The 12,783-nt window shown below is 32.3% G+C and overlaps 1 protein-coding gene across 1 annotated transcript; it reads right to left on the reverse strand.

Annotated features, from left to right (window-relative positions):
* Positions 1-5,860: 5,860 nt before the first annotated feature.
* Positions 5,861-10,995, reverse strand: twi (twist family bHLH transcription factor). The gene is made up of 2 exons (XM_014246816.3): positions 9,195-10,995; positions 5,861-6,509 (listed from the first exon to the last, which is right to left on the reverse strand). Exons 1-2 carry the CDS (start codon positions 10,751-10,753, stop codon positions 6,254-6,256), a joined length of 1,815 nt encoding a protein of 604 aa, XP_014102291.2. The 5' UTR covers positions 10,754-10,995; the 3' UTR covers positions 5,861-6,253.
* Between the last annotated feature and the right edge of the window lie 1,788 nt (positions 10,996-12,783).

Below are 12,783 nucleotides of genomic sequence, written 5' to 3' on the forward strand. Positions count from 1 at the left end.
ACGAAGTCATTTTCTCATATGTATGTATGTATGTAAATCATCTCATATTCTCCTGTATTGTATGAATATTGCTCTTAATATTATATTTGTGACGATGTATGTACTATATGTTGTCAGTGATGGCAGAAAAAGTCTAAATTACTTCATTTTCGAGGCTGGAACCTAAAAACCGGATATATTTGTTCTTGGATAAAAAAAGCACATACTACTAATATACATACTAGCGATTCATCATATTCGATTTCACAATTTCGAACTCGATATTGTATGTTTCACGGCAGATATCGCTCAATATATTAAAGAAAATATCAAAGAACACGAATGAGATACTCTGTACTTCTCCACGTGCCGGTTCCGGTCTTGTGATGTTTTTTTTTGCAAAAATTGAACAAATTTCTCACATTTCCTTAATCTCTATTTGTTGTCTTCATTGGACTGTCAAAACTTGGGAGGATATATGTTAATCTACCCGTCTCCCTATAACAGGTGGATTTAAACTGCATACTAGTTACAAATACAGAATCTTGTCTAAAGACCTCAAAAGATACACTTTGATTTTATAAGCGAATGAGAAATGTCTTTCTCACAGCGGTACATTGGCACTCAAATTAGACATTCTCACATCACTGACATTAATTGAATATATAAATACTTGGTCATACGAGTAAACTTTTCTGGCATATTGTGAGGTCAGTTTGATAAATATAGATATTCTATATTGAACTCTTTTTTTTCAATATCGTATCAAAATACCAAATATGACGACTACAGTGATGTAAAGTATTTTGAACTGTAACGCTCTTAAATGCATTGTAGAAATCGTAAACAGTCGAAAGGTGTAAACCATTTTTACGGTACGGTACGATTTGGTCAAAAGTCGTCATTGAATCGGTCCTACGGCTTCGAATTATACTTAAAAATACTCGTTTTACTATTTTCAAAATTTTTTATTTGCTAAGTGAGCCTTCTACAGGCGCTCTCAATTCGATAATTCCAAATTTTGCAGTATTTTGTTCTGTTATATTATATTATATATATAGGAAGCTAACTCCGATTACGGCATAGTGCCACAAATAATTCAGTTTCTTGTTTTTGGCCCACCAAACTTATATGCTTTCAATATCCGATCTCTGCGCAACGTTCCGAACCCTCTATTGGATATTTTTGTTGACACGAACTATTTAAGAGGCCTTGAGCATTCGGCATTTCGTTGATCAAAACGAAATTGAGTTCAGTTTCTCAAAAATAATCACCAGAATATGTATCTGATTCGATTGGCATGTGCGAGGCATGGATTTTGAAGCCTACAATATGATCGGTGTTGTTATAATTCTCAAAGACTCTCAAAAATAAAATTATTTAGTTGTTTTTGCTCAAAATTCGATAGCGATAGGAGCAGTGTGGCATTTGAAGTGCTTAGGTATCGATTACAAAAAGTCAGTTACTTATCAAACTGCCCTCGTACATGCATATTGGAACACATACACTCCTACATATATATGTACACACATATATAAAATTCATTAGTCCGTCTGGGTGTGGTCTACGTTGACAGTAGCAGATGTTGCAGATGTCGGGCAAGAAATTAAATCTCTAGAACTGTACTCGTATAAACTAGCCCAGAAGAATTCCCGTATGTAAAATAGAAGCAGTATAAAACTTGAATAGTTAATAAAGTCAATTTGAGTTGTTCGTTTCATAAACGAAGCATACAACCGATCACTAAAAATGCTATATTCCTTCCATAGCAAAAAAAAAAAACCAGCTAAAAAGTATATATGTATATATAATATATATTTTTAATTTTCTGCGAGATGCATATTGAAGTATATAAAATACATATGTAAAAAATCCACATAGAATTTGTTAAGCATTTCCGCATTTCGGTTCCGGCAAAACTTCCATTAAATTTAATGTCAGAGGTATAAAATTGCCGCTTTGAAGATGTTGCAAAAATGAAGGCTTCGTTACACGCATATGTATTCACTTACATATATACAAGTGCGTATATATGTACTATTTTATATAATATTTACACAATCATACTTTCGATTCGCCACGAAGTTCCAACTTCAAGAGTTACTACTTCTTTTCAAGCACCTCAGCCAACTAACATGCAGAGCTCATAGCTCGTGTCCATCCTTTGTCCCAATATGATTTTCAACTCAAACTTAGTGTAATTGTTTTCAAATTACACTAACATAATAGCCTGCTTTGCACTTGGCACAATTGGCTACCATATGTGTTAACAGTAAAGGCTCTTTTAAAGTTGAGAGATTCCTCACACTTATGGAAACAGCGTGTAGTCCGCTAGTCTGTTGAACAATTCATGCAGTTATTCAACAATTAAAATAGAAGAATTATTTTTAAACCAGAAAATACCCGAAGGTCATGGAGCATATGTAGGCAGTTTACCCAGAGAAGTTTGCCAAATATTGTGATGAGAGAGGGACAAGCCATTCTCCGTAATAAGAAGAGGAAGGCTTTGCTCCTACCCAGGCAAATAAAACATTTTGAATCGGAAGTCCTATGCGAACACTAATTATAATAGTAATATTGAGTAAATTAACAGAGAATCACCGCCCTCTTTTAAAAAGATAGTGGCATGTTGTTGTGGTTTTTACTTTTAATGTATTTATGTATACTCGCATATTCTAAAATATATATATATACATATATGTACATATATTGTATGCTAAGGCTCCGCGGTGTAGCAAAAATCCACAATGAGACTCTTCCATTTATTTCGATCTTGTACTAGCCTCTTGATTTCGCTTGAACTTTTTTACCTTACCCTTAGATTTTTCGAGTTCCAAATTTATTATCTAGGTTAGAGCGGGTCGGGCTTTCCGTCGGTTTCCGTAGGGCTTCCAGTCGATGGCGTTCCTGGTGACTTTTCCTGCATCTCGTCCCAAAACATGCTCGAAACAGTCCTCTTTTCTTTTGAGATTTTTGGCCTACAGCGGTGTTTGATTTGTGCGTGACCATAAGTCCGTGTCAGAGAGGAGAAAGAAATATAAATATAAATCAATGGAATAATTCTACAAGTATAAACCGTCTCTTGAAAAAAAGCCTTTTTAACTCTAGGCTCAAGGGATATAGAATATATATTTTTTATTACATCTTTAAAATAAATTTTCGGTACTTAGTATATTATTTTGACCTGAGTAAACCTAAACAGGTACTTATACACCGCTATGTTCATACCGCAAAGAGAGCGAGCCTACTTATATAGCCGGAGGGGAATAATAGTATATGCCTCAGCACTTTCATGATGCTCCCATCTTCTCTCAACAAGTTGGCTGCAAAGAGCTGCGTAGTTCATTAGATGCGAAACAATCAAGAAAGTCTACGTTCTCTCGGTATTTTTTTCATCGCCCATTCAGCTCAGTTGTAAAGTGTTTAGAGTCAGTGTCGTCCTACTTTTTTTTTTGAAATAAAAATGGGGTTTAGCATTGCAGAATCAGTTTGGTCGTAAAGCTTTGTTTTCAACTGATTAAATCTCGAGCCAACGGGTATAAGTCCAATATGACTAGTTCCATATTTTTATTCCATTTTGTTTTTTTTTTTCTAAGTTTGAAGCATTAATGATGACTAAATATGCGTTCGATCTGTGTATATTACTTTGCTAAAAACTCTGTCAAATAAGCTGACCTTCTATCTTCTAGTCTAAGCAGTCCTAAGTCCTCGCTGCTGAGTTCATTGCAACCAATTTCTAGGAAATCGAACAGCTGTTTTTAATTTTCAGCGGCAAAACGAGAAGAGAGTATAGTATTCTATAGAGTACATAGAAGCCAGAGAGCAAAAGTTAAGCTACGAAATTCGAGTTTGAGGAGTCGTTAGTCTAGCAGCAGCCGCACTTAACCCATCAAGAAAGTAGTGCAGCAGCGCAATGAAATTTGATCTAAACTAAAATATGGGCATGTCCAATTTATTCTTGTTGTTTTTTCAGTTCGTAATATGGAAAAGTGAAGGGGGGCGAACTAGTTGTCAAGACGAAACCAATTGATTACACTGTGGGTTACTAGAAGAAAAGTATATAGTATATGTATGTCTGTAAGTATTTTTGTATGCTACTTCTCTTGGTGAACATACTTAGAGATATATTTAAATGTATGTCTATGAAATTAAAAATGTAAATGCGGTTTATAATTTCACATAAGTTTTTAGACTTTGAAATGTATGTATATACATAAATATATATGTATATGAACTAGTAAATCATTGAAGATGCCTGCTGTAGGAAGACGGTTTCCAGAGAATAATTTATATATATTTATAAATATATTTTGTGCACTTGTCTGTATGTATGCTTTTTTTTTTTGGTATGGGAATATAAGGCTGCGTCTGTCAATACACACATACATGTATACAATAATTTTTTATATTATACTATATGTAGAGTAGCACTTGTGAAGTGACATCAAGTCCATTATTGACTCGTAAGGAGCGCTCATCATTGCTTTACATTGAACATTCTTCAGTCTTCATTACATTTTCCACATGAAATAAAATTGTAAGCTACTGTCTTCTCTGCCATTGGCTTGTCCTGACATCGTCTCAGAGTTCATGGGAACTATTTTACATGATTTTGTTATTTGGCAGTGCCAGACATTTTTTATGAAGAGTTTAAATTTGAAAATATGTATTTAGAGCGCCGCTCAGCCGTTCAATTTAATTCAACATTAATGAAGAGAACTCATTCTGGGGAGAATTCGCACCTGTGATAACAGAGTTGCATGGGAAACCGATGAAAAGTATAAATTTTTTTAAATTTCAAATGCAATAAATATTCTTTAATAAAAAATTAATAAATTGTTCTTTAAATAAAAAAAATTTGAAATGAAATAAAATTCAATAAAAAATGTAAGATAAGCGATATTTCGCGTCTATTTTAAAAAATTATTATTTTTCAAATATGTTATTTTATTTAAATTATTATTTTTCAAATATTATTATTTATTAATAAAAAATTGTGTTGCTTTAAATATAATAATTAAAAGAAATAAAAGAATTGTTAAGGCAAAAAATTTATTAAAATGGGGAAAAAAAATTTGCATATCTTGCAAAATTGTGAAAAAAATTATTAAAAATATAATTTAGAAATATTTTTATATATTAAAGAAAATTAAACAAAAATATTTGTTTATGAAAATTAAACATTTTCTGTCATAAAAAAAAAATAATTTCTTAAAATTAACAGTATTATACTTTAAGTATGAAAACTGAAAAAAATGTAATCAAATATGCAAAATAACTGCTACTTCACCTCTATTTAAAAAAAAATATAAAAAAATTCTTTTAAAATTATGAAAGCTCACAACGTCTTGGTTCCATAATTTTCAAAAACAAAATGTTTTTTTGTGCAAAAAAAAAATTAAAACAATTTAAAAAAATTTAAAAAGAAAAAAATTAAGTGTGACATACTTATAAATCTTGTATAAAAATTAATTTTATAAAACAAATTGTGTGAAAATTAAATAAAAAATAACAAATTTTAATTACAATACATTCTAAAAAAAATTTTATATTTCAATTATTATGAAAACAAAATTAATAAATGAAAATTGTATCAATATATATATCCTTTTTTTAACGAAAATTAAGATTTTATTATTTATTATTTTTAATAATAGTATTATTTCTATTATAAATACTATAAATAAAACCAATAATAATTTTCAAAATAAAAAAAAAATTTTAAGTGAAAAATATTTAAAAAAAAAATTGTTTATGGTAATTAAATAAAAATAAAAAGCCGGCGTGTTTCCGTCTGGTTGTTACACACTTGGTGGCAAACTTACTATAACCTGTACAGGGTATAAATATAATAAAATTTAATAAAAAAAATGCATGAAAATTCTTTCTTATGTATATCTTTATTTTCATTTCGTTCAATCCCTACATACATATGTATATAAACTATACAATAAATTCTTAAAAAATTCCATACTCGAAGTAGTACAAAAATATTTATATTTACTTTACATAAAAGCCTTTATAGGTATGACCGTTGGTACTTTTATCAGCTACAAACTTATATAGATACTTAATATCTAATGGAAAGTTCAAATTTTTTAGCCCAACGACTGAGAATACTATAGCAATATACATATACTTAATATTTAATACGCCACAAGTTCACTTATGCACTAAAGGATCCGTGTGTAGAAAACCAAAACTCAGTTGAAAATTCCAACAAATTCCTTGCGTAATGTCAAAAACAAACAATAAGTGAAAATCCATTTTTGTTCTACGTTTTATTTTGCGTGTCACCTTCCATACGCCAAACGCCAAATAAGTAACTAAGTTTTTCCGGTGGTATCACTGAGGCGCCAGTGGCGCGCCGCAAGCCTTTTAATTCAGTCTCGGTGCCATTGGTGGCCGCATTCAGGATCGACGCAGTGCCCAGCGGCAGCCCATTGTTGGCCAGTATACTCTTGCTGTCCATCGTTTTGAGCAGACTGATCTCACTAGTGGAGAGCACGCGACACAGAAAATCAATATATCTGCAATGGAAATAAATCACAAAAATATTATTAATTTACACGAACGCGCGCATGCGCTGCATGTTTTTCAGGTAGGTAAGTGGGGAAAATATTCAATATCCTGGAAAAAGCCGGCGGTTATGCGATAGCGGGAATGTCCCTTGTTTGGGTTTTACTACCGTCGGCGTATTTTCCGCACGGCGATTTGGTAAAACTGAAGTTTTTGGTCAGCACTTATATACAAACATACATACATATGTGATTACTCCTATATCATATATGTGTATGCATAGTGTGAGGCATATGAGTTTGTACCTATGTTATAGTAGACTATCATTTACTGTAAAAATTTAAAAACACTGCTTCAGAAAAAAATATGTATATGTTGCTGTATATATGTGTGTCCTTTTTTGTGAAAAATAATGCCAAAAATTCTAATTCATTAGAAAAACATTTCTCATTTAAAAAATGTCAAATAATAATTGTTAAAGAAAGTGTTATTTAATTAAATTAAATTTGAATGAAATTAAAATACTTAAATTAATTTAAACTCCCAAAATCTAAATTTTTTATAATTAAATTATGAAAAATATTAAATATTGTATATGAACCACTTATATCAGCAAATTTTAACTGAAAGTACTTTAAATTTATCGAAAACATAAAGAATTATATATACTTTTTGAATGTTGAATATTAGAAATAAAATTGTCTCGTTATAATAATATGTTTTTTAGTCAAAATTTATGTAAATATGCATTTTTTAGTTTTAAAACTAATATTTTATTATTAAAATTTTTTTTCAAGAACAACTTATTTTTATTTTTGAAACCAAAACATAACAGCGGTTTTTACCACAAATTGTCTAAGCTGAAAATGTCCACGATTTTCATTTGGTAAAATTTTTGAAATTTCAATTTGTTTTCGAAAAAAATTTATTTGTATTTTTGATAACAAAAATTTTAGCGAATTTTATCAGAGATAAACTTTCCTTTAGCCGTAAATGCCCAAGATTTTCAAGTAAATAATAATATTTATAATTTGCCATATTCGAATTTATTTCGAAGTAAGCGTTAATCTATAATTCTTATAACTAAAAAATGTTGTACGAAATTGAAAATAATAAGACTTTGAAAATTAAACAAAATTTACAAAATTGAAAATAATCACATTTAGAAACGTAAAAAAAAATTTACGAACTGAAACAAAAAAGAAATCATTTGAAACACAAAAACTAAAGTGTTAAAATCGACTGAATTTATACCGTGGTAGAAAGCTTTCTTGTTATTAGCTACCAATCCGATATCGAAAACGTTTTCAGAAAGAATTTTTAATTTTTTTTTCGTTTTTCCAAAATAATAAATAATAATTTTATCTTACCTAAATTCTATTAATTTTTGCACAATCTTTTTTAGAAACAATGCTTGTATTAAATGTTTCATAGGCAAAAGTTTCATTTTTAGAAACAAAATATAAATATGTTAATAAAAATTTACCAAATTTTTGGAAAATATAGTAATTACTTAATTTAAAATTAATTTTCAGAAAAAAAATGTATTAAAATTTAGGAAATTTATTGAAAATACAAAAAATAATTAATTAAAATTAAAAGCAAATAAATTTCAATTGCTAAGAATTGGTAAAAATATAAAATTTGTGCATAGTTTATTTTATTAAAGTAAACTTTAAGGCTGCGTAGACATTTTTTAGTCAATCCAGTATAAGTAGTAGACCTCAGTACTTAACTGATTCATTAGATTACTTAAATTTTCATGAAAATTTGTCGATACGCTATTAAAGGTTCAACTTTTATGATCTAATCTAACAGCTACAAATTTATCAACTAAAATAAAAATAACTAAAAATTTACAACGAAACAAAATTTTCGCTCAAAAAATTACTCAACTTTTATTTTTATTTTTTAAAGGAAATCCCCATTTTTAATAATTATTAAAAAAAGTCATATTTGAATCATGATTAAGTGCTTAGAACCACATTATTTAGGTCACCTTCTCACTACGTCTTTTTTTTTGTTAGAGACTGGCAACATTCGGAATAATAAATATAAGCAAATTACTTAAGTTTGATAGAGTTTAAATACTTTTTAAGTGTCTGTGTTGCTTTGGCAACATTTTCTTGTAAGAAGTTATGTTGAATAAAGAGAATTTTGGAAAATGACAAAATAAAGCGAAATTAGAATAAAATAGCAAATAAGTATGAGAAAATGTGGCGCATTGTTAAACAAATTTTGTCAAATCAATGCGAGTACTTTTCTAGTTGCGAAATTACACATACTTATAAAAAAAATTCTTACTAATGTCTGTTCAGTCCACTATGCCATTTTTTAATTTTTTTAATTTTTCATTATGTTCAACGCAAGTTCTGCACAACTGCTATAGTTGTTTTTTTTTTACTGTGCAATTACTTGAATTATTTTTAAAATTTTTTCCAATAAATGTTCACATATTTTTCAATAAAAAATGTATATTGATCTTAACAAAATTTCACAAACTGTCAAAAATCTTTGCAAATCACACTCAAACCCATGTGAACATATAAATCATATTCAATTTTCATGTAATATTTGTCTGCCTTTCTCTTTCACAAACACTTTTTAATCATTACAAGGACACCAAGTAAACCTGGCATTATACACACAATAAACTTTTTCCTCTAACTCAAAAGCCACACCCTCAAAAGCCTCACCTGGTCGCCAGCTTCAACGTTTGTATTTTACTCAGCTTATCGCTCGGCAGTGTCGGTATGATCTGCTGCAGCGCCTTGAACGCGTCATTCAGACTCTGCGTGCGCTGGCGCTCGCGCACATTGGCCATAACGCGTTGATTGTGAAACTCGTCGGCATCCTCGCAACGGCTCGATTTTCGACGCGTACGTCGTCGCGGTTTGCGGAAATGTTTTGTTACGGCGTCTGCATTGTCGGACAACGAATCCGTGCGTATGTCTAACAAATCATCATTGGTGTAATCATAGCTGGCATCGCAATTTTCATGATTATCACCATTTATGCGCATAAATTCCAAATCATCGCCTTCGGAGTTGTTGCTCTTCATCGAGTGCGTAAAGTCATAGTGTGTTGTGAGATTTTTGCCAATATTCGGCGCCTGCGCGTGGATTTGTGTTAGTGCCGGCGCGTCGTGTGTGAGCGCATGCCCTAAATCCTTGCCGATTTCAGGTTTTAAACTGAAAATACCGTTAGTTGGTGGCACGTTGTGCGGCGGTGTTGTTGTTGATGAAGCTAACGCGTGTTGCAGCGGTTGTTGTTGTAGTGATTGGTGTGTTGATTGCTGCTGGTGATGTTGTTGTTGTGATTGTTGGTGTGGTTGTGATTGCTGTTGTTGTTGTCCATGCGGCTGCTGCTGCTGATAGGCATATTTGAAATTATCCCCACTATTTTCACACATTTCCTGTGCGGCGAATTCAAACTGCGACGCGCCGCTGCTGCTGTTGCTATTGCTATTGCTGTCCGCATTGTTGTTGGGCGCGCTGATATTAGAATTGACATCGGTCACCGTTGTTGGCAGATAATCCAAGACATATCTGGGCGTATCCTGCGCGTGTATGAAGTGCGCTTGCTGCTGTTGTTGTTGTTGTGATTGCTGATGTTGTTGTTGTTGTGATTGCTGTTGCTCGTTCGTCAGCTGTAAATGCGGTTTCTTAGTCTCGGTCATAAGTTCGCGATCCGCGCTCTCGAATTCACCTCTATTCCGCTTGTTCACACCCACCAGCTGCGCGGTCATGCCGTTGCACGCGCCATTTTGCAGATTATAATTATTATTTAATTCTTTACCCATATTTGTTGTTGTTGTTGTTGCGCTAGCGGCGTTCCCCTCCGCGCTATGACCAAAAGTTAGTGGCGTTGTGTTTGCGCTGCAGTTGTTGAGCATTTCCGAGCTTTGCATATGATAGTCGGTGGGGTCCACCTCAGCGCTGTTGCCGCCATAAGCGAAATCCGTTGGCTCCACTATGTGGCGTTGTGTGTGCATCGGTGGCGCTTGTGTGGGAGCCAAGCGCGACGCCTGCGCTCCATTCGTGCTGTGATAAAACGAACCGCTGAGCGTGTGTTGTTGTTGTTGGTGTTGGTGTGCGACAATATCCTGTTGCATTTGCATGTTGTGCAGATATTCGTAGGCTTGTGGCTCCATTTTAATCAATTTAATCACATTATCCTGCATGTCCATTGCATGCGGCATCGGTTTGTAGCTGATGTCCAGCAAAACTTTCGGCGAACTCGGACGAATTGACATTTTCTTTAGTGAGTTCTACCAGCACTTCACCGCAAATTTAAGTAAAAATGCTTTCAAAATTAAGTTTATTACCAAAAAATTCACCAATTTTTATTTAATTTATATTAACACAAACTTTTTTATATTTTTTCACACACAGGCACACACATATATAATATTTAGGAAAAATTGTCAAATTTCCACCATCTTTTGCGAAAACAAATCAGATCACATCCTAACCTGCACAGGAACGTAACGCAACTAATGCCACTATGCCAAAAGCCAACTCAAAATAGCATTGATCGGCTGCAGCCACTCCTATAGTTGTTGTTGTCGCGCATATATCGTTTGATTGAGAGTTTCATGAAAGAGACAACGCTATAGTGTGCAGACAGTAGTGACGTCATCAAACGCATTCTCATACATTATATTATACGCTGCAAGCATTGTAAGCACCAATCAACGATGAGCGCAGATCGATACGCACACACGCGCTCATACATATATGACCGTACGCATGTATGTACTATGTATATAGACGCGTATACTATATTCATACATATATGTAAGTATGGCATATACAGATATTTGCAAGAGCAATCAATATGTTTATGTGTATATATAAATGAGTTGTTCTTTAACTTTCTCCAATTAATTAGGGAGAGCTAAAATAAAAATTTGCATCTCAGCGGGCATACCCAGCGGGTAAATGCACTGGTACATATTAGAATCGGCTCTAGAGCACAAAGTTTGTAACACCTAGAAGAAAACGTCGGAAACACTATAAAGTGTATTTATATATGATCTGTGGGACGAGCTGAGTCGATTTAGCCATGTCCGTCTGTTTGTATAGTCGCGAACTAGTTCCTCAGTTTTTGAGATATTAGTCGGAATTTTAGCACACATCTTTTTCTTCCCAAGAAACTGCTCATTTGTCGGCACCGCCGATATTGGCCATACAAAGTGAACGATCGAAATCAAATGTTTGTATGGAAAACGTTTCTATTTGGCAAATTATCTTCACAAATAATTTTCAAATAAATTGTTCAGATCGTAGCACTGAGTTATTATAAAGAGATTTTAGTGAAGAGCTCCAAGTATTCGAAGTCAATCGAACAGTATTACAAAAAATAAATGCCTGTCTACGCATACTCTGATAATATTTCGTAATAAAGCTTTAACACAAACTAGAATAAGTAGAAATTATTTTGAAAAAATGCTTGGGAAGGGTTGCCAGCTGCATATTTACAAATTATATACAATAAATTATTAAGATAAACGTAATACTACGCTGTGGGTTTCAAACTAAACCGGTTTAGAAAGCATACAGTTAAAAATGTTTTTAATAAGTGTTGCCACCTATTAAAAGTTTTCTATTTATAATTTTTATCGATTAAATTTTGAAGGCTAAAATACTGACATCAAATTAAACAGAAATAAAAAGAACTTATTTTAAAAAAGTTTAGGATGAAGGGTTGCCACCTTTTGTAAAAAATTTTAACACATAAGGAGAAAACAAAAATTCTTTTTAGCGCTAAACTTTTTAAAATTATTAAGATATATAGTGCTTGTAAGGATAAACCGATTCGGAGAACATACAACAATATTGTTCTTAGTTCTGTGGTTTCAGTCACATTCTCGTTGAGTTTTATATTTTTTGTTTTTGTTGTATTATCAGTACATAGTGGATATTTAAATAAGATTTAATTCTACACAATATATTGTTCAAATTCTAGCTAATCATATTTTCTTTTCCGCCACTGTAAGCATATGGGTACACACAAGCCAACGCATACAGGTGTGTGTACGAACTAGATGTTTGGTTGCAATGGAAATACCAGAAGTTTGGGAGACACTGTGTTCCTGGACTGGTGATGCAAGCAAATATTTAAAAACCGTTGATTCAAGAAGGTATTCGTGTGTATATGCAAACAAAATACAGGTATACGCAAAGCAGAGAATGTATATCATATATTTTACGTTCTCTGCGCAAAGTATATAAATATAAACACACAAAATAAAAGAATACAAATTTACACCAGATAGCTTAC

Source organism: Bactrocera oleae, chromosome 4 (genome assembly GCF_042242935.1).
Source record: "Bactrocera oleae isolate idBacOlea1 chromosome 4, idBacOlea1, whole genome shotgun sequence".
NCBI classification, from domain to species: Eukaryota; Metazoa; Arthropoda; class Insecta; order Diptera; family Tephritidae; genus Bactrocera; species Bactrocera oleae.